This window comes from Cydia strobilella, chromosome 5 (genome assembly GCF_947568885.1).
Source record: "Cydia strobilella chromosome 5, ilCydStro3.1, whole genome shotgun sequence".
NCBI classification, from domain to species: Eukaryota; Metazoa; Arthropoda; class Insecta; order Lepidoptera; family Tortricidae; genus Cydia; species Cydia strobilella.
Window position 1 is genome coordinate 7,518,254 of NC_086045.1, and position 23,288 is coordinate 7,541,541.

The 23,288-nt window shown below is 36.8% G+C and overlaps 1 protein-coding gene and 1 long non-coding RNA gene across 3 annotated transcripts in view; one reads left to right on the top strand and one right to left on the bottom strand.

Annotated features, from left to right (window-relative positions):
• The window catches only part of LOC134741408 (serine/threonine-protein phosphatase rdgC), a 152,668-nt gene that overhangs the window by 52,866 nt on the left and 76,514 nt on the right, over positions 1 to 23,288 (top strand). For both annotated transcript variants that reach the window (XM_063674178.1, XM_063674179.1), the window contains exons 2-3: positions 20,659 to 21,035; positions 22,301 to 22,428. In XM_063674178.1, the coding sequence (XP_063530248.1) occupies positions 20,810 to 21,035; positions 22,301 to 22,428 (354 nt within the window). In that variant the 5' untranslated portion in view covers positions 20,659 to 20,809. The remainder of the gene's footprint in view (positions 1 to 20,658; positions 21,036 to 22,300; positions 22,429 to 23,288) is intronic.
• The window catches only part of LOC134741418 (uncharacterized), a 233,174-nt gene that overhangs the window by 33,651 nt on the left and 176,235 nt on the right, over positions 1 to 23,288 (bottom strand). The gene's annotated exons all lie outside the window — the stretch shown is intronic.

A 23,288-nucleotide genomic window follows, 5' to 3' on the forward strand; every position in this document is an offset into this window, starting at 1 on the left:
ATTATTATAATATGTTGAATTATCTCAAACAAAGTAACAGATAGCGAGAACAGTGGTTGCCTGTTGTTATCTAGTCTTCGGCTTATATTTCACTTCTTTTCAACTTTATGGTGCACAATAAATAATATTTACTTACTTACTTACAGTTAGTAAAATATAACTATTCTTTTGAACAAGATGTTGTTCCACCGATTAACTTATGTAATTAGTAAAAAAAAAAAAATTGAGGTCAATGAAAATGATTGTTGTGTGTCATGTTTATTTTTGTTAAAAGAAAGTATTGCCAATTTTGCTGTTATTTGTTGATAAATATGTTTGACTGAGTTTTGAGTGATGAGGTTCGCATGGCTGCACTGGTGACTGGTGTGGTACGGAGTGAAATGTCACATTAGGTGAATATTTGCAACAGTAGAGGTTGAAATGTCACATAATTTGTACATCACATCTTTGTCTTCTTTGTCACATCTTTTGTAATGCACATGACATGTAATGTTGAATAAATATAAATATAAAATATAATGTAACTGAGGTTGATGAAACAAAATTCTTGATGACACATTAGAGACCAATGTGTGTTAAGTAAAATGTTACAAAATGCTAGTTCGGAAACAGATAGTGAGAATAAGAAGTAATTATTGTGACTAAATTAATTTACATATTGTCTGAGATCAGCCTTAGTTGCTAGAGTTAATTCAATTGAAACATGGCAAATTATTGGTATATATTATCAAATTTTATACTTAGATATACTATATCTTTTAATTGTAAAAGGTAATATTATTAGTATAAAAAAAAGTGTGATGACTGTGACAATTGTGTGTTACTTATAACATTCTGGTGAAGTCCACGGTGCAGTTAAGGCTGTAAGCGTTGGGTGGCCAGATCAATTGTGAACTGGTGAAGTCCACGGTGCAGCTGGAGCTGGAAGTCGTTGGGTGATCAGATGTTATTGCAAAGTTTTGTTAATGCTGAAAGTTAATAAGTGGCTAACGGTTTCCGGTGAAGTCCACGGTGCAGTTAAGGCTGTAAGCGTTGGGTGGCCAGATCAATTGTGAACTGGTGAAGTCCACGGTGCAGCTGGAGCTGGAAGTCGTGGGTGACTGGAACCCATTAGTCCGTTCTGGTGAAGTCCTCGGTGCAGTTCCTGCTGTAAGCGTTGGGTGACCAGATCAATTGTGAACTGGTGAAGTCCACGGTGCAGCTGGAGCTGGAAGTCGTTGGGTGATCAGATGTAATTGCAAAAGTTTTGTTAATGCTGAAAGTTAATAAGTGGCTAATGGTTTCCGGTGAAGTCCACGGTGCAATTAAGGCTGTAAGCGTTGGGTGGCCAGATCAATTGTGAACTGGTGAAGTCCACGGTGCAGCTGGAGCTGGAAGTCGTGGGTGGCTAGAACCCATTAGTCTGTTCTGGTGAAGTCCTCGGTGCAGTTCCTGCTGTAAGCGATGGGTGACCAGATCAATTGTGAACTGGTGAAGTCCGCGGTGCAGCTGGGGCTGGAAGTCGTGGGTGGCTAGAACCATTCGAGAAGCCCATAGTGCGATATTAGTATTATTAACTTTACGCATAGTATGGGAAATATGACTGACTATATTGGGTTGGCATATTTCACATCTTAATGAATGTGAAAATTGTTTCACATTTGTGTAACTAAAATTATTAAGTTTTTTTTTAGTTCATTGTTAGTATTTGTTTAGGGACAAACAATTTTTTATCAGGAAGGCCGACTGTTAGATATTTCCTGAGACTGTTCCTATTAGTGATATAAACTGGTTTAGTTGTAGGCTTGACAGCCTACACCGAGCCTAAAGTAGTAAAGTGAGATAGACATATATAGCTCTCTGACGTTGAGAGTACCTAAAGAGTTTATTTGAGTTTATGGTATTATTGTCATTTAATGTTTTATAAAACATTATCAACATTGTTATAAATATTGTTAATATTTAATAGTTGATTAATACCAGTAAATGTCTAGTATTATATCTTAGCATACCTAAAACTGTTGATTAAAACAAAACGCCATTGATATGAGGAATAACAAAACGCAAGTGTCAAGATTGACTGATTGCTAATATAATATAAATAAAAACATTTAGAACGCTTTGTAAAAATAACATTAAACTACATATTATTCAGCAGATAAATATAGTTTTAATTGATGAAACCACCAGCTGTTATTACGTGTAATGGACTAAGGTTTGCTGTTCTGTTCACAGTGTTCACTATGCATTTATAGCAGTAATAACCGTTGGAAATCGGTTAGAATTTGGAATTTATTGCGCGACAATACGGTAACAACTGAATGAGTTTTCCACAGGCTGTTACGTCTATATTCGCGTTTTGCGTCTAATCTAACAAAGTTACGACTGAGGGAACGGAGCGAAATTAGGAGCTCTGAACTTGCGTTGAGTTAATCAACAGTACGAGTGGTGAGAAATTGAAAAATGACTAATTTTGGCTTGTGCAGAAATCGCGTAGGTTTATATTTATATATATTCAACTTAAACATGAAGTTGTCTAGATTGCTATTTAAATAGCAATTTTTTGACAGGAGCATACGAAAGGTTAATTCTGTCAATGTTTATATGCTCAAGTTGTCAATGACTTGTCATTTGTACGCGTGTAGTTTCCTACGCGATTTGTTAGGATTACACGCGTACAAATCTCGTAGGTAACTACACGCGTACAAATGACAAGTCATTGACAACTTAAGCGCATAAACATTGACAGAATTAACCTTTCGTATGCTCCTATCAAAAAATTGCTATCACTTCATGTTTAAGTTGAATATATATGGAACAGATCTGCTTTTAATAAGCATACCAAAGGTTAAGCTTGTATTTTGGATAGCCGTGTCAAAACAAATAAGTACAAATTCAATTTAGAAGAAGTTTTGTCTCGATTGTTCAGCGTACACAATGTTTAGTAAGTACCTACTCGCGTGTCGGAGTTTGCCATAACGCGTGTATCTGAGCGCTATAGCACGAGTTTTGACGCGAGCTTCTATTTATGATTGGATGTCTGTCGTCAGCATTTACTGAACAACACTGAGAGTATAAAAGTTTATGTTATACCTACGCCGTTCCATTCTAGACCAGTTTTAGTGTCCTCAATGCTTTGAACGCCTTTTTAATGTTATTTTTATCACCTACTGAAAGGAGCGGTGTTATTGGAAGTTGTTTCACTTTGTTCGTTTTGCGCCGTACTTAACGGAGGGCCAGACGTAGTATGTTATTGTGTGGTAAAAACCGACCGTTATGTTGGGTACTCGACTTGAAGTTGCGTATATGAGTTGGCTATGTGACCTGTCTGCGGCAGATGGGGCTCTTTACGGTTCCGTAACTAAAAGCCCCCACAATCATTCCGAGTCCCGAGTAAGTAAGTAAGTAAATATTCTTTTCCCCTCACTAGCTCGGAATGTTGTCTTTTATCCTTTAAAACAAGCGGGGAAAAACACATTTTATCCACTAGTGGGGAAAGTAATTTGACCTTGGATGGAGCATGTTTAAGTAGCTTGACAGATAACAAAACGTAAAACGCTTATAATAATGATTCGTTTGATATTAATTATCATTAAACAAATGGTTTGAGAATCTAATAAAAATACCAAATTTAGCTTTATTTAATGATTTTATGTCATAAACCTTAAAGTTCCATAAGAAACGTTTGTTTTTTAATAATGATGTTAAATATAATTCTGAACGCACAAGTTGAGTCGATGCAATTTCAAAACGCATCATTGACATTTGATTTGTCAGAAATGACAACATTGTCAAAAAAATTTTTACTTAAAAACTTCTCACGTAAAAATACATAATTTCCAGAGTTTTTTTGTTATAATATCGTAAAAAAATTAATTAGTGATATCAGTGATGAAGATGATCTAACGCCTGTGGATGTTGCACTTTCCTCGCTATAGTGAGGTGAAAAGTTTTGTGTTACACACGGGTGCAAATGTATTTTACTTCTCGTGTGTTGAAACACTTACTACGCTCAGGATTCTATTTTAGAACCACTCGCTTCGCTCGTGGTTCAATTATAGAATCCTTTCGCTTGCTCGTGTTTCAATTCCACACTCGCGGGTAAAATACAACTTTGCACCCTTGTATAACAAATAACTATTACAGTACATATGGTGCTACTTTTTCGCACTAGTGCGGAAAAGAGCACTTTTCGTGCATATGTCGAAATTTTAAACGTTTAAAAATTAAAATTAAAACGTTGTACGACACACGTGCGAATAGGTAATTCGCAACTCGTGTCGATTTAAAACACTCCCTGCGGTCGTGTTTTAATTTATCGCCACTCGTTTCGAATTTCCTATTTTCCGCACTTGTATCGTAAATAACTATTATTGTGCACCATAGAGTTAAAAAATACACAGACAGCGAAATACAAGCTTAAGATTAGGTAACAACAGGCGGTCTTATCGCTATAAAGCGATCTCTTCCAGACAACCTTTGGGTAACAGGACCTACCTAAATATATAATTATATATACCAATTCAGACCACTCGCGCTGTGTACAGTAGATATAGACCAAAACCATTGCATTACAAACTTTGCTATTAGAATAGAATAGAAATAATTTACTCGTTAGCCCACACAAATAGAAAATTACACAAAACAGAGAAACATAAATAAGAAAAAGTGCCACGAAATGGTCTCACCTCAGCATGTTGCTGGCGACTTCCAGTGCTGATCTTCCTTACGACCTTTCTTATTACTCAAACTCTTACCAGGAACAGGAACACACATACCCGTATATGTCCAAATATTCATGTTAATATGACAAATGAGATTGCCGCAGCCAAAAAACGCGCAAGTAAACAAAAAAGTTTTATGGTTTTCTGGGGTTTTTTGACTTTTTAAACTGTTCCTAATTATTAAACAAAGTAAAATACCAAAGCACCTGATTGATATTTTTTTCAAAGGATGTGTCATAGATATATGAATATAAGGAGATCGGACATGCCGGCCGATTTGTATTGGGTTCGCCTGTCGCAAGTTCATTACCCCCACACAAAGCACAAGTCATTCGCCCATCCATCACGCTGAAATATGCAAGTGATAAAGATGGAAATCGACGAACAAATGAACGAAGATTGATTAGGAAAAGCTATGTTGTATTTATAGAACATGTTAAAACATTTGTTAGTTTAATAATAATTTTAATCGATTAAGCCGTTTAGTAGACATAAGCAAATTTAGCCGCAAAATCGCCTGTCGAAAAAAGTCGAATGTTACAATTGTTGTACATAGAATGAAGATTCATCTATATTTTTTTCATAATTTTTTTATTGATCCATTTAGAAGAAATAGGCTCTAGAAAGTAACAGTTTTTGGTCAAAAACGGCACCTAGTAGCAGCGCCTTTACCGCGAACGCGAAGCGGCGCGTCACGGCGAGGAAGAAACAAACCGTTGATACGTATGAAAGTGTCCTAGGTGACCGTTCTTCACGCGAACGTGAAGCGGCGAGCGACGCGGCGCAGCGCGATGCGATGGCCTTGTCCGAACTGTCCGAAGTGGGCGCGTCTACATATAATACACGTGCACGGGTTTGATGCTAGAAAGATATGGACCTTTTTCTTATTTAATAGGTACAGATTTTTGTATTGTGTGCTATTGTCGTGAATTTTAAAATAAAAATAAAATAAATAACTAGTGGCTCTGTGAGCTTCTGTAGACCTCGCGATAATTCCTTCATAAGGTCAAAAATGTAAAAATAATAAATCTTTAATTAGTTGTAATTATTATAATTTGTATCTCCTCAGATTTCACGGGCCTATAAATCCCGGTCTTTTGATAGGCTTGCGTGGGGATCGATCCAACACGTAGAGGCCCCTTGGAGAGCTTTAATGTCATGTAGAACATTATTATGATTATTATTTTATTATTAAAATGAGTTACACGGCATTACAGTATTACTACTAAGGCACTGCGAACTACAAAGCAAATAAAAATACAAAGATACGAGAAAACACAAATAATAACAAAATACAATTAAGTAGATTTTGGCGACGACATCACAGCGTGGCTCCGTTCATGTGTCGTCTGACTTGCTGTAGGATTCGGCAGGTTGCCCCGGAACCGCCGAAACACCACACCCTTCGGCCAGAAGTCCGCGCTAGCGATGGTGTCCTGCAGCGACCGCGGCACGCGCACTACAAATGAACTGAAGTGCACAGTAGTGACGTGACTGTAGCTGGTGCACCCTCAGCGTGTAGCCAGTCTTCCGGCGGATGTCATTAAATTATCACATCGAACTCACAATAGTCTTAAGTGCCATTGACGTTACAGGCACTTAAGTCCTTTATTTCAATTCCCACCATTTTGAACATTGAAATAAATAGGAAACGGCAAAAAAAATATCTAACTACCAAACCGGCTCACAATTTTTTTACGAAAATGACCTGCAGAGGAGAACATTTGGACAATCGGAAACGGAGACCTTCGCTAACTAATGCTCTTTAAATAAACGAAACTAGGGGCTCTGTGTAGGGTTGCCACCTTTTTTCTATACACATATAGTATTTTTGTCAAAATATTGAAAAAATATAGTATCTACTGGGAAATTTGAAAAAAAAATAGGGCCGATTTGAGGCGAATTAACTAAGTCGCATACGATGCGATATCGGTGACATTTGTATACCCCATTCTTGAGTGACGAAAATATAGTATTTTTCGTACTATATTGTTTTTGTATAATATATAGTACACAAGTGACTAAAATATAGTACGATACTATATATTATAGTATGGGTGGCAACCCTAGCTCTGTGAGCTGTAAACCTCGCCATTAGCCTAAAAATGTAATAATAATAAATAATTACTTTTTCGAGTAATTATCACAGCGAACTCACAATAGTCGTAAGTGCCATACACGTTATTGGCGCTTAAGTCATTAATGCCAATTTCCGTGCATTTAAATATTTTTTATTTTTTCCCTAAAGATTACAGTAAAACCCATAAAAAATCAAATGTGAGTCGACTAATCAAATCCGGTATTTTACATGCGCCACGCTTCTAGCCGCGTCGTATTCGCGTCTAAAAATCAAATGGATTGATCGCGCCCGCTTCGCGCCGCGCCGCGCCGGTTTGCCATCGCGTCAACGTCGCTCACGTAGAACACACATAGTATATAAGAACGGTTTGTTTCTTCCGCACCGCCCGACGTTCGCGTGCAAATCGCGCCGCTTCGTCCCTCGTCGCGTTCGCAACGAGATCGCTTACGTAGGACACTTCTATCGGTATCAAAGGATTGATTTTAGCCGCATCGCGCCGCTTCGCTTCGCGTTCGCGCGTCGTTCGCCTACGTAAGACGCTACGTTAGCATTCGTGCACACTCGGTAACAACTGACGGTGAACTAGCGGCAGTGTATGCTCATTGAGCTTACAACTGCGACGCGGCCACCGGCGGCTTGCCCGCTCTCTAGTATTGACCTGTACCACTTAGCGATGGTCTCACATTTTGAACTGCACCCTTGTCTATTGTGTATTTTAAATGAACTATATTTAGAAGAGAATACTAATACGAAACCTTTATAGTGCGACTTTTAGTCGCACTTGACCTTTCCTTTAAAGTTACGTTGTATTTTATGTCAGACGAATAACGCGTACCTTGTGACCCGGAAATTCCCTTTTCGTAGTCGGCAAGAAATCCCGACGCCTGACCGGAATAATCAAATAGTGACATGGGTAATAAAGGGAATATAAGAGAACGGGAATAAAAGATGACAATCTAAAGAAGTCCAGAAGTGATGAGTAGGTTTTATGTTGTAATTTTTCAAGTAACACATAGGTAGCTTACAGGCGGCTTACAGCTCTACGAGGAAATGTATCTCTTTCTTTAGGGACATTGTAAATCCAATATCTGCGATCAATACCTATTTAGTATTTATTCATGAAATAAAACTATATATGTTAAAACGTGTCTATAATTAACTAGAGAGTTATCTATACCTAACTTTATGACCCTTTGTCGCATGTATAACCAGCCTTAAAATTTTTTTGTGTTTTTCGTTCATTGTAGGTATGTGGGTAGTTTTGTACCTAGTAATTTTCACAGAGGTCGTCAGTCTCTCGTTAACCACGGCGCTGTAAAGGGTTCGAAACGTCTGGATGTATTTTAATAGTACATTGTGCAACATGGGGCGTAAGTTGAATATTGCAAACGAGAGTAGTTAAATCGCAACGGCTTGCCGGAGCGATTTATAGACTTGAGTTTGCAATAATATTACGCCCCTAGTTAAACACAATGTTTTTCATCACACTTGCCATACAAAAATGAAGTATAAAGACAAGAAACTGTCAATTATAATACTAGAAACTTCATAACTCCCTAGGGAAAACGCTTTTACTATAGTTCCCGCTAACCCTGCGTGCAATTCCACATTTACTGAGCGAGTGTGATGAAAATTAATTATAAGCGTCATAACCCATAGCGTCATAGCTTACAAGTCCATGGTAGTCTGAATAATATAGAATGACATACCATTTCTATGTGACAACTTTAAAAAAAGGAGATATAAAGAGAATACCGCTTGTATTGCAACTATGTAAATAACAAAATAATTATAAGACTTAGCACTAAGTATTTAACCTGACTTGTAAAATTGTATTTTATGAATAAAGTATTAAATTGAATTGAATTGAACCATGGTAACTCCAGGTTCACCCCGGGTTAGTGAATGGTGCAAGTGGCCCTAAAAGTATATTTCTCTACTCCTCTTGCTTTATACTATAACAGGTGTAGGTACGTACAGTCGACATCAGATATATCGGAGTGGCCAAGGTGCTCACAAATATCTGAACACGCCTCTATTGTCAAGGCGTTAGAGTGCGTGTTCAGATATTTCTGAGCACCTTGGCCGCTCCGATATATCTGATGGCGACTGTACGTAGAAATTCTAAATCATACTCCTCGATGCCAGCTTTATGGTTACAGCACACACCTGGGACCGCAGGCAAAGTAACTTATAGTTCCCTGGAAACTTGTGCGACAGCGTAAAATCGTATAATACAGTTTCTCTCAGATGGCAATCGTTCAAAAGATTCGAAGAAAAATATCGTTAGGATGTTAGGCATTGCATTGTCATAAAATATTTAGCGACTTTAATCTATAAAAACTGTGGAATCTAAGTTACAGCATTATACCGGATGTGGCCTGTAATACGAGCAATAAATTAAACTGTAGGCTGTACTCCTCATACTGACCAACATTTGTTCAGTGACTTTTAAAAATAACTTGTGTTTTGATTTTAAATACACATTAATATTCATAAAACTCGATACTGACGAAGCCTTTTTTTCATTCCGACAAAGTGAAGCCATCCACACAGATACTATGGTATTGAAGTTAAAAGACTTTTGTTTTATCATTTGATATCTCTTCTTAGCTTTTATTCGTCCTTTATCAAATTATCAAGTTACAGAAGCACTATCGCAGTAATAAAGTATGATGGCGTTTATTTGATTGTATTTAGGCTCCTTTGACCTCGAGCTAAAGTCAGATTTTATATTATCTCTCAGCGACTAAACTACGCTACGCCGGAACATCGTCGACGTAATTGTTTGACTTAAAGACTTTAAAAACTTTTAACTCCCACTATTATCAAAAGAGTATTTGCGTGAAAATACAAAATAGTCATCACTGGCAACAGTGTGTGTTTCCAGTAATGACTTACGGTACCGAGACGTGGTCGCTCACAATGGGTCTCATAAAAAAGTGACTCAAAGGGCTATGGAGCGAGCTATGCTCGGGGTTTCTCTGCGAGATCGAATGAGGAATGAGGAGATCCGGAAGAGAACCAAGGTTGTCAACACAGCTCAGAGAGTGGCCAGACTAAAATGGCAGTGGGCGGGACACCCACCCGCTCGTAGGACCGATGGCTGTTGGAGCAGGAAGGTTCTTGAGTGGCGACCGCGAACCGGAAAACGCAGCAGGAAAAGACCCACAGCAAGATGGTCCGACGATCTGGTTAAGGTCGCGGGGAGCTCAAGACCGGTCGTTGTGAAGATCCCTGGGGGAGGCCTATGTCCAGCAGTGGTCGTCTTTCGGCTGATATGATGATGATGACAAAATAGGACAATTCATTCCATTGACCCTAAAATCGGAACTGTCTCAGTTCATTTTCGGCGTCATATCTACCTACACACTTGGTCTTTAGTCGAACTTGGTGCTTAATATCATCAACAACAACGAACTAATTTTCAATCAATCAATCAATCAAAATATTTATTGTTGGTCATAAGTTACAGAGATGTTATTCTAATGTACAATAGTCTTCATGTCCTGCCTCAGAGAGGCGTACAATATGGAAACTTAATTCTAAATGAGATCATTTATGTAAATACTAGCTGTGCCCGCGGCTTCGCCTGCGTGGAATTCGGTCTGTGTCAGTAAGCGGCTAATTCACCCCTAATTTATCTCCCTGTCCCCTGAAGACGGAACTTAAAGTAAAGTTGACAAATGGATACGCTAGAGGACTGTAGTCCAGATAAAATATTTTACAATTAGGTACCTACCACCAAAGATAAATATAACTCCGTAATAGATGGATACAGTCTAAGGAAAAAACGTGCCTCGAAAATCACGAAAATTTGATTCTCGATCAGATGTCGCCACTACCTTTTGCCTACTCTCGTATAGAGGGCGTTAACGGTTTCGTTTGTTATTATTTAACAATTTTAACGCATATCAGTGAAAGAACATGGGTCAAAATAATAAAAATAATTAATGCAAATAAAATAAAAAACATTTATCCATATTTAAATACATTTTATCGTATTTTTATAAATCTTCATTTTTAGTTTTAAAGTGTGTCGATAGATGGCAGTGAATTTAGTGTGGTTACAAAATTTACTATGACAGTACCGCTCTATAATATTACATCCTCTTTGCTACCACTAAATAAAATTACACTCCAAAATGTTTTTTTTTTTTTACCCTTATTCAAATTTTTGACGTGATTTAAACGGCATAGAGTAGTAGGTGTATATCGAACGATACAGTACCATTTTTGTATTTTTACGTCCTTGACTGTACCTATCCAAATCGGGTACACTACATATTTCCAAAAAAAAAAATTATTCCGAATTTTAGAATGTCGAATTTTATCATTCCGATTTTTAAATGCTCGACCCATCAAAATTCCGATTGTCATAATTACGAATGATGAAAATCACGAAGATTTATATTTCCGAAAACCCAAAAAGCCGAATTTAGTAAATTCCGAACTACATAATTCCGACTATAACAATTCCGATGGTGGCAAACACCGAATTTAACATTTACGATTTTCAAAATCACGAATTCGGAATTGCCCTTATTTCGAATTAACGTGATTCCTATTTTAAATATCCCAATTTTTTAATTTCCACTTTTTTGGCAACAGTTCGTTTTCTTGGGGGTCGCAGTTCTAACCTAACCTAACCCACTTTTCTGGCAACAGTTCGTTTTCTTGGGGGTCGCAATTCTAACCTAACCTAACCCACTTCTGGCAACAGTTCGTTTTCTTGGGGGTCGCAGTTCTAACCTAACCTAACCCACTTCTAGCAACAGTTCGGGTTCGCAGTTCTGTCTAATTTATTTATGCCGAATTTTTATGCCAAAAATATTTTATGCCGAATTTAACATGACGCGGCACGACAGGTACCCGTAATAATTACTAAAACGTGAGTCTTCATTTGAATATCACGGACTTCATTTTTCCAATCTTGTAAAAAACCGAATTTCTGAATACCGAATTATTTTATTTCCGATCGGACAATGATTTTTCGGAATTTAGGAATTCGGAAAAAAAATATTTTCGGAAAAGTGTAAAATCGGAACTTTAAGCTTTCTGTCAAGTGACAATCGGATTTAAAATTTTCGGAAATAGCACATTCGTGATTTTATTCCATCGTGTTTTTAAAAATCGTAATTTTGATATTTCGGACTTATAAATAATCGGGATTATGAAAGTCGTGGTTATAAAAATCGGAAAAACGTATTTCGGAATATTTGGGTGTTCCCATCAAAATCATGTCATCCAAATCGGTCCTCCAGTGAAATCAGTCTAAGCATGACGCCGGCGGCGGGCAGTGTCTGCCCCTTTTTTTTTGTTTTCGGAGTGGGAAATGCAACTGCGTAGCGTCTGCCCCTACGACTTGTTGATAGTCATAGCGAAGCAGACGCTCACGGGGACCTGTAGGCGCTTAAAGCGGAACGGAAAGTTGCTCGGAATGAGGAGGATACGCAGGATGAACACGGCTTCTCCGGCGCCACACTCCGTCAGGATCTGCGCCTACATATGTATTGCGTACGATGTATTTGGGATCACAATCGAGACTCGCGCTGGCTTGCCGTTTCAGCCGAAAGCGAAGCGACCTGCCTGGCTAGAGCGCCACTGAGTCTCTCACCGTGGTTTTTCTTAGACTCCTGTGACCGTGCCGCTTGTGGCCGCAATGCATTGCGAGACTTTCGCGAAAGATTCGATTTTTTTCGGGAAGGCATGGTAACGCGTATAAGTCCCAAATCGTTTGACATTTACTGAAAAATGTTTTTTTTTAAAGTACCCACCTTCGTGACCATTATTAAGAGGAAAGGGCACGGCCGCTTCTCCATGCAAACGCAGTCTCCATTTTTTGGATAAAAACTACCCTATGTTCTTCCACGGGATTCAAACTATTTCTATACCAAATTTTATCTAAATCGGTTTAGCGGTTTAAGCGTAAAGAGAAATTAAAAAAAGTTTTTTTCATATTTTTTGTGTTTTCACTCGGGAATGGTGTCATTTTGATATCATAAATGAATTCGGCATACCCGATTTATACAAAAACGATACCTAACTTGGCCTAGTAGCTAAAATGATATAGTTATCAAGATAAAGTTTTTAACCCCTTTTTCCATGGGGGATGAATTTTTAAAAACGCTGAAAAAAAAAACTTGCTTTTTAATATAATTAAAGTTTTGCAAAGTTTTAAGTTCCTGGCTTAAAATAAAATTTGCACCCCAAGACAAACTTTCATCCCCTTTTCAACCCCCTGAGGGGTTAAATTTCCAAAAACGTCAAAATTAGTTTTTTTGTAATCGTCTATTATACATTTCTAAGAAGTTTCAAAGCATTTGTAATGGATTCAAACTTTCAACCCCCTTTTAACCCTGTTAGGGGACGAATTCTTGAAAACGCTAAAATTACTTTTCCTGTATTATAATAATATGCCCATTATACAAAGTTTCAAGTAACGCACTCAAAAAAAATGAACTCCATACAAAGTTTCAACCTCTATTTCACCTCCTTCAAAAACGCTGAAATTAGTTTTCTTGTATTTCAATAATATATCTTGTTACGAAGTTTCAAATTGCTAGCTTAAAATAAATCTTGAACTCCATACAAACTTTCATCCCTTTTTTAACCCCCTTAGGGGTAAAATTTCTCAAATTTTTATAGCCTATAACCTGGACGTGGATTTTTTGGACAAATTAGTAAAGTTTGCATCAAAATCCGTTCAGCCGTTTTCATTTGTAGCGCGGTCAAATAAACAGACAAACAGATAAACAGATAAACAGATAAACAGATAAACAGATAAACAGATAAACAGACAAACAGATAAACAGACAAAAATTCTAAAAACTGTTGGAATGTGTTCTGTTATCGATTCTAAGTATCCCCAGCCAAATTTTTTTCGAATATCTTCCATGTACAGACTTTCGACCCTCTTCCGCTTTATTATATGTATAGATATTAGCTTAAGCTACACATTACAAAATTGGTTAACATAGCGTTTTATATTATTCTGTTAAAAAATCGGAGATGCTGTAAAAACATTTCTCCACAAGCCATTGAAAAAGTTTTCTTTTGAACTCCATAGGCATCAACTTCTTTAGGTGGATTGGTAATTTATTATATATTTTTGGACACATAACCATAACACTCTTTGAAAAAAAATGCCGAAGTGGATGTAGGATATCCAATATCATAACCATATTTTGACTGAAGACGTGGTCTTGGATTTCTACTTTCAAACATAATTGGGTTATTTTTTACAAACAGACTGACTAAAAATATGTAAAGGGCTGGAAAAGTTAGTATTTTATTCTCGAGAAATAGTGTACGACATGACTCAGTTTGATTAAGACCATATATAGCGCGGAGGCATCTTTTCTGTAATCTAAAGACTTGGTCTTTATTCCCAACATTACCCCATAAAATAATACCATAGCGTAGATTTGACATGACATAAGCGTGGAAAGCTAGAAGGGCTGTATTTTCTGTTGATACTTCTCTAAGTCGTTTTATAGCATAGGCAAACCTACTTAATTTTGACAGTACGTGTTCTGAGTGGTTAAGCCAATTAGAGTTAGAATCTATCATTATACCTAAAAATTTTATGGAGTTAACATATTCTATTTCTGTATCCTTGTACTTTATACTAATTTCATTTTGTTTTCTCTGTTTAGCGTAAAATTCCATGCATTTAGTTTTATTTAGGTTAACTTGAAGTTTGTTTATTTCTAGCCATTTGTTAACATCTGTAAATACTTTATTTAGATCTTCTTTATACTGTGCGGTATTAACATTTCTTACTATTATTGAACAATCATCAGCAAACAGAAGAATTTTGTGATTTATGGTAACTTTTGGCAAATCGTTGATATAGAGGAGGAATAATAATGGTCCAAGTAAACTGCCCTGAGGGACACCAGCTTTAACTATCCTGTATGAAGATCTGTAGGTTTCAAAAGTTTTTGTGTTCTCGGAATAAGCCATTACTTCAGTGCTTTGCTGTCTATTGTTGAGATAGGTTTTAAACCAGTTTAAACAGTTACCTCTAATGCCGTTGTGGTATAATTTATTCAAAAGTCTGTTGTGACATACCCTGTCAAAGGCTTTTGTCATGTCCATAAAAATGCCAGTAACAGGGATTTTATCATTTCTACTTTGTGATACTATTTTAATAAGTTCACAAACAGCCGAGGTTGTTGATCTTTTGGTGACTAGGGTAAGGTGACTATGGGTGATAGTGACTAGAGACCTCATGACCGTCTATAACATTCTGCCAAGTGTTCAAAATGCAAAAAGCTAAAATGGACAAGTTTCGTTATGGCGGTCATCAGCATAACAAGCTATAAAAACCGGTCAAGTGCGAGTTCGTTTAACTCGCGCACCGAGGGTTCCGTACAAACTTTCAATAATTATCTCATGTAACTATAAAAACAAACTGTTGACCAGAAGGTATAGCATAATTATGTACAGTGCCATCTATCGGCTAACTAATTTGCGCGACCAGTAGTACGTATGTTGGTTTTTCAGGGATAATTCTTTACCAAGTGAACCGATTTCAACAATTTTTATTTTTATTTAAAAGAAGGTGTTTTAATTGTAATCTCATATAAATTTCAAGTATAATAAGAACTCGTAAAGGTGGCAAAATTGCAAATAAAATTAGGAAAAGTGCTTCAATTATTTAAAAAAAGTTTTCAAGATAGAGGCGTGATTATATTTTTCCTGTAATATGTATAATAATGTTAATTTGACGTAAAAAAATCATGATTTTCCATTGGTAAACTTCGGAGACAAGTGGGGGGAATGGTATTTCTTATTACATTTTCCTTCATAAATCAGTTTTTTTTTTCAGTATGAAAAAAAAAGTTTTGAAATGTTAAATTTGAGCTCTTTCAAATGATACCACACTCGACCTAGTAACTCTACTTTAAAATTTTGCCTCCTCTTCAGATGGGGCATTTTTATATTTAATAAATATAAAATAAAAATATAACACTTTCAATGTGTCTGGGTTAGCGCTGTTCATGGCTATTCCAAATTTTAAATCGTTAGTTCTCGAGATATTTAGCGATGTGACAGACAGACAGACGGACAGAGTCGCACCATAACCGTTCCTTTTGTACCTTTTTGGTACGGAACCCTAAAAACAAAGAAAAATTACGCCACAGTAATTTAATTTGTGTTCAAAGGAAGAAGTTTCAAGATTGAGGAATTAAGATTTTGGCCGGATTTATTTTGCATTTTAAGAATTACCTAGGTACTTTAAAAGTTAGGAAGTTAAGGGACAAAATTGTGGTTTTAAACGAAGTAAATCGGATTAAAGGAAACGCAGAGTAATTTACTTTCGATCAATAATTAACTGTTCCAAAAATTTATTTTTCATATGCATTTTTATGGCACGTATTTAACCGGTCAACTAATTAATTGGATTTCGGTAGCTTAAAAAAAAATAGAAATAGGTACTAAAATTAATATTTTGGCAACTAAAGCGGAGCATCAAATTATTCCGTATTGAGTAGTATTTTAATGCCATTACAGCTTTTATTTATTTTAAGCAAGTACCAATTATTTATTTAGCAACAGAATCTACGTAGTCTACGTGACCTCTTAATGTTACCAAGTTATTTACTACTAAGAGCATTCACGGTAGCTTTTAAAAGTACGGGGCCACATGGGGCCAATGACTTTATATACGTCGTATTGCCCATAAAGCGTAGTTATGGGATCATCGTATTTTGTTTGCCTTGTCGTGCCTTACTGAAGGTTTTAAGCCTCTACGAATTTCGTAGCACCCGCTACGAAATTTAGTTGTGTTTTTACCAATCTTAAATTATACTTTCTAACGATTTTTTTCTTTTTAGGTACTTTTTTTCACTGCACGTTTTCGAAAATGTTTATATTTGAATTATGGTATTATTTGTTCTGAATTTCTAGGTCAGATTCTCCAATCACTTCTACAACTGTTGCCAGACGACGCTGAAAACATCAATGTTGGAAATCTTTAAAAATGCATATATGATTTATGCAAAAAACTGAAGATATTGGAAAAAGAGATCATATCTCGCAAATATGTAATTGCTAACCATAGTAACAAGCAAAAGGTAGCGAAGGGAGTTAATCATCCAATAATGGAAATACAACACGCAGGTTTTTTTTTTTAAATTTGATATCTAATATCTTGATACAGCCTGGTGACAGATGGACAGACAGACAGACAGCGGAGTCTTAGTAATAGGGCCCCGTTTTTATCCTTTGGATACGGAACCCTAAAAACGATCGTTATCACAATTTGTGCTTAGTTTGTTAGATGTTTAAAATTACTTTTTGAATAATTTTAAGTATTAATTGATCTAGTTATTTTTTTAAGGTGACTGACACGTGACGTGAAATATTTTGCGTCGCCAGGCGTGTCTCACTCCGCAATTTCTTCGCGTCGCTACAAGTACCTGCGGCCGCCTCAATTTTGAGGTTTTTCCATAGTAATTGCCGCGCACCGCCTCGAAATGCACGCCTGCACGCGCTTTCGCCGCCTTGTGCGTAGTAGACGCGTTTTGTTAGGGAGTGAATCTTCTGTACCTAGTACTATTATATCCCACCAAAAACATTTCATGTAAAGTGTTGCCAAGACTAGACGCATAAAGCTTTTACACTAAAAAGCTATCGGATCCCGTAGTAGGTACCAAGGCTTTTACTCTGTCTTTATAAGCTCTAACTGTATAAAGCCAACATCTTGGAGAAACAGTACGGCATGGCCGTTTCGTTGCTGTTTTCAGGTTTAGAGGTATTTTTAGGTACCCCCATTTTAAGGGGTTGCAGGGCAAAAATTACAGATTCCTGGTCACCATATGTGTCTGCATACAGACCCATCCCTACATGCCAAATTTCAGCCTTCTAAGACTTCAGGAAGTGGTCTGTATTTTCTATGACACGAATTTCATATGGTTCGGACAGTAAAAATTAAGGTATCTATAAAATTTTAAGTATAATAGGTAGCCTCATAAAACTTGGTGTTTTTGATGAGTCTACTTAGGACATGTTGTAAACCCAGAGTTGCTCCTTGCAAAGCTGTCTTATTATGGCGTATCAACTAATGCTCAAAAATGGTTCAGATCATTCCTCATAGGAAGAAGACAACAAGTATTATCTGAAGATAAAAAAGGAAATCAAACAGCTTCACAAATACTGAGTCTAAACAGAGGGGTCCCGCAGGGATCGATACTCAGCCCGCTTTTGTTCATTATATTTACGGCGGATATGATAAAAGTTACAAAGTATACTAAAGTCCACCTATACGCAGATGATACTCAAGTCTATAAATCATTCTATGCCAAAAATGCTGAACAGGCTTTAAGCGAAATCAACAATGATCTGAAAGCTGTGCCGGAATGGTCGCAAAAAAATAATCTTGTTTTGAACTCGGCTAAAACAAAATATATGATAATGGGTACCCAAAAACAGGTTGAATATGTAGCTAACCAAAGCCTGCGCCTAAAAATAAATAATGATGTTATTGAGAGGGTAACTAAGGCTCGCAATCTAGGTTTGATCATGGATGAACAACAGCGATACGTCGATCATATAAACATGAAGATAAGGAACGCGTTTTTTAAATTAAAAGTCCTTTACAATATAAGGAAATATCTCTCTTACAAAATAAGGATAATTCTCACTGAACTTTTGGTTTTATCCCCTTTTAACTACTGTGGCACTGTCTATGGACCAAGGTTTTACCAATATACCAAGAAAACAATCCAAAGAGTTCAGAGTTCAGTCCGTATGTGTTCGGTTTTGTGTTGACGTGCCAAAAAGAGCTCATATCTCCCCAATATTGGTTGAAAGAAAAATTCTGAATATGGAATCTAGAAGGGAACTTCACATGGCTTGCCTGACGCATAAAGTAGCATACACTAAAATACCTATTTACCTATTCGAAAAATTATCCTTTAAAAATGAAACTCGTCGACCTCAAAGAGATACAATGAAGAAGAAGTTTATAATCCCGAGATATAAATCTGCAGGAGTCAAGGGATGTTTTAGATACGCCGCTTCAAAAATATGGAATAATTTACCGCCTCCAATTAGGCTAAAAAGTTGCTTGCTCACCTTTAAAAAACTTTGCAAAATATTATTTTTTAACAAACAGGCTGAAGCGGCGAACCTAAGATAAATATTAGCATAAGTATGTGATGTGATTATGATTACATTATCCGGTTTAAGAAGTAAGGACTATTTTTTCCTCTTTTTTAGTTAATTTAATTTACTATAAGTTAATGGTGAAACGCGGTGTACATATTTAATTAATTGTGGAGGTGCGTAGGGAATCTGGTTCTGGCTGAAAAACAGCGCTGAAGTGTCACCCATATGGGCCGGCATTTTCAGCATCATGCTGACGCCAAAACCGTTTGCCACATTATTTAGAAAAATATATATATTAAAGATTTATAAGGTATATTTAATATTATTAGAATAGTTTATTTAAATTAGGTTAGTTTATATTCTGTACCTACTTTTTTGTGGCAATAAAGCATTTTTCATTTCATTTCATTTACATGGTATACTAAAAATTTCAGCTCTCTAGCATTATTCAAGCCGAAACTACGAGGGTTCGAAAATACGACAAAACGTGCCGAGAAAAGATAGGCACTGCCTTTTGCCCTTTGTCTCGTCTAATAACATATACTAATCTATGGTCTTGGGCACGGCCGTGCCCCCGGATATTCTATGGCGTCGCATAATTTGTACGATATAAGCATAAACTGAAATAAATGTCATATACTAAGAAAAAATTACCAAGGCCTCCAGTGCCCCAGGCTAGAATCGAATCAGCGTCCTCTGCTATCGCGGCAGGTGCCTGTGCCATTCATTTATATAGTAGTGTTTCTACTTAAAATAAAAACAAATTAAAGTATTTTCTGTAAATAATTTAATTTGTTCTAATACTTCTAACGATATAAGCATGTCTGTAAATATGTAAGTTTTAATTTTAAATAAGTATAGATTTTTTACAGGATGATTGATACAAACTATTTGTTTTAATATATATATTGTTGAAGAATTAGTAGAACTATTTTTAATTGTATTTTTATAGCGCTTAAAATTGTATGTAGGTTTTTCGCATATTTTTTTGTTATCAGTAATTTTTAATGATAAATTATACAAAGTAAAACTATTTAATACTGTTTTTTAATTAGACCTTAAAACAACAAATTTGGTATTTTTATTTTGAGTGTATCTATGATACTTTTAGAGGAATCGATTTTTGACACTTTTCCATACAAGCCGAGCCACCGTGCAATGGCATCAAGTCCGCCTTTTTTGCGTCATCTATCGTTTTTTTAGTATTAGCTATATATTAAATTCCTTCCTTTTTGTGTAATATATTATATGTTTATCCTAATAATTTTGTATGTATTTATATCCTTTATCTTTCTGGTACCTTGTTGTACATTTTGCTACATTTGTCACCCTCTTTTCACTTTCTCCTCTCATCTACTCAAAGGTTAACTGGAAGAGATCCCTCAAAGGGATAAGTTCGCCTTTGTACATCTTATTATTTGTACCATGTAATTTTGAATATGTATATTTGTACAATAAAGAGTTTACTACTACTACTACTACTACTAAATTAATACAGGAAGACACATATGTCTCACATTTTACTTTTAAACGCCATCCGATATCGGATCGGACAATGTGAAAATGCTCTTAGGGGCACTCCGGAAACGCCTTAAATTATAACTTGTAATCTATTAAATCGGAGGCTTGCTGAGGCAAGCCAAAGAGTGAAACCAGCTATCTACCCTTTCTGAAAGTCTTTACATTAATGTTAAAACTTTAATACTTATTAAACCCGTCGCCCGCTTTGAAACTTATTGTCTCATTTATTTGCAGATTTCAACCAGTCTTCACGACTGGGTCATGCCAGCGGGCTTTCACCTACACCGTTAAAACACCGGTCAAGATTCCCAAGTCTCGCCAGAAAGCGCCGAGATGCAACCGAAAACGAAGAGATAAGAAATATAAGAAGGACGAGAGCCCAACGATGTTCTCATTGTCGGAGGGGTGCGGGTGCGTGAGCTTCCGCGGGGGGAGGAGGAACCGGTCCCTCGGGGACGACTCGTCCTCCTGCCGCAGCTCAGAGATTGAACAAGAAGTTCCTAAGAAGTTGGGACGGAGGCTCCTCGACGGACAATGCAACGTGAGAGCTCTTGTGCCTTTCTTGAAGTTCTGGAAAAGGGATGACGTCAGTATGACGAAGGCTGAAAGAAGTAAGTAAACATTGCGTTACCTTACATTTTATTTTACGTCTCATTTATCTTTTTCTGAGAAACTATTTGATTTTATTTAACGTGCCATTGAATACTGTCTCTAATACGGTGAGCAAAAGCGCATTGCTCAGTTCTCCTAACGCGGCGTCCTACGTAGGCGAACGAGACGAACACGCGAAGCGGCGCGGTGCAGCGCGGAAGAAACAAACCTTTGAGGTACCTTTAAAAGTGTCCTATGTGGGAGTAAGCGAACGCGAAGCAGCGCGATGCGGCGCGAAAGAAACAAACTAATAATACCAATGGAAGTGTCCTACGTAGACGATTGTTACGCAAACTCGAAGCGGCGCGGCGCGAAGCGGTCGCTACTCGCATCGATTGGTTTGATTTTTAGACGGGAATGCGACGCGACTAAAGAGGCCTGGCGCATGTAGTACCAGTACCACATATAGGTCGACTCACATTCGACTTCTTGGTAGGTTTTCCTGTAATATATAGACAAAACACTTTTTTTTCTGTATTTATTTATGAATTTTAATGACTTAGCCAAAGGAAGGGCTCCGTTTCAGCTTGAGCAAAAATGCTTTAAAATAGTTAGAATTTATTCGTTTTTCACCTCAACAGCTCGTACAAGCCTACTTTCGTCACTCCCTGGAGTGAGGAAAGTGCGACTTTCCTCACTCCAGGGAGTGAAACAAAGTAGCTTTTTAATTTAGTGAAGGCCATGAACTGCCACTTCATACTTTGATTACAATTTTTTTTCCTCTGAATTATTCTGTGTAATCGAAATACATTTTAACCTTTAATATGTTCTCACTACTGAGGTGAAAAATTATGTGTGCAACACGAGAGCAAAGTTATTTTACATCTCGTGTTTTTGAGTCCCTCGCTACGCTCAAGATTCTGACTTAGAATCACTTGCTTCGCTCGTGATTCAATTATAGAATCTTTCGCTTTCTCGGGACTCAAAATAAACACTCGCAAGAAAATCCAACTTTCCTCTCTTGTTGCACAAATAACTATTTCCTCATTAGGGTCCCACCCACGTCCATTTATTTATTCATTATTTTTTACCACACAAACTATTATGATTATTGAGAGATTTTGTACTAATAGCGCATACCAGATTGCAATTAGAAATTAAAATTCAGTAAATTCAGTAAATTTCACTTTCAAATTCAAATTCAATATTGGGAATTCACACGAGTGCACAATACGCGAGTGGCTCTCACGGCATATCTATTTGAGCAGTTAATTTGTTGTTTTAGCCATGAAAGCGGCCATTTTAATCCAGCAGTGGTACCGGCGGTACCTGGCGCGGATGGAGGTACGGAGACGGTACACATGGACCATATTTCAAAGCATCGAGTACGCAGGAGAGCAGGATCAAGTCAAAGTAAGTGTTTAAATTATATTTCATCAATTAAATGGCTGGGGTGAATTGGGACAAAATATAAAATGTGATTTACCTGATAATTTCGTCAAAAATACCCACACAAATAGTATCATACAAAATTTACTATTATTTTAAATCGAATGATACAATTTGTGTGGGTAATTTTGAAGAAATTGTCAGGTAAATCGCATTTTAAGTTTTGTCCCTATTCACCCCAACCATCCCTATTCACCCCGTTTGACGGTATTTAATATCTAAATATTCCATTCTCTCTGTTAACGCTATTTGTAGGTAAAAATGGAATGCCTCGGGATAAACGTTACAGTTACACAGTGCATGCTCGATTATATACACCGCCGGTGTAATTAATTTTACAGTACATATGGTGCTACTTTCTCGCACTAGTGCGTCAAATAGCACTTTTCGTGCATATGTCGAAAGTTTAAAGGGCCATATGTACTGTAAAACGTTGTACGATACACGTGCGAAAAGGTAATTCGCAACTCGTGTCGATTTAAAACACTCCCTGCGGTCGTGTTTTAATTTATCGCCACTCGTTTCGAATTTCCTCTTTTCCGCACTTGTATCGTAAATAACTATACCACCACCAAGGTTCTAAAATGTAAATTACTTATTATTTACTTACTCTGACGCCACTTTGCATGACGAGATTTGCATTTCATTTCGATGTTCGTTAGGATTTATTTGTGACAAGGATTCTTAAATAATAAAAGAGCACTGTGTTTGTATTTGGTTACATGTTTGACGTGATATGAATGTTGTCACGTAAAATACGAAGAATATATATGATTAACCCATTTAAATTATATTAGTAGATGGCGTATAATTCTGGGCACGAG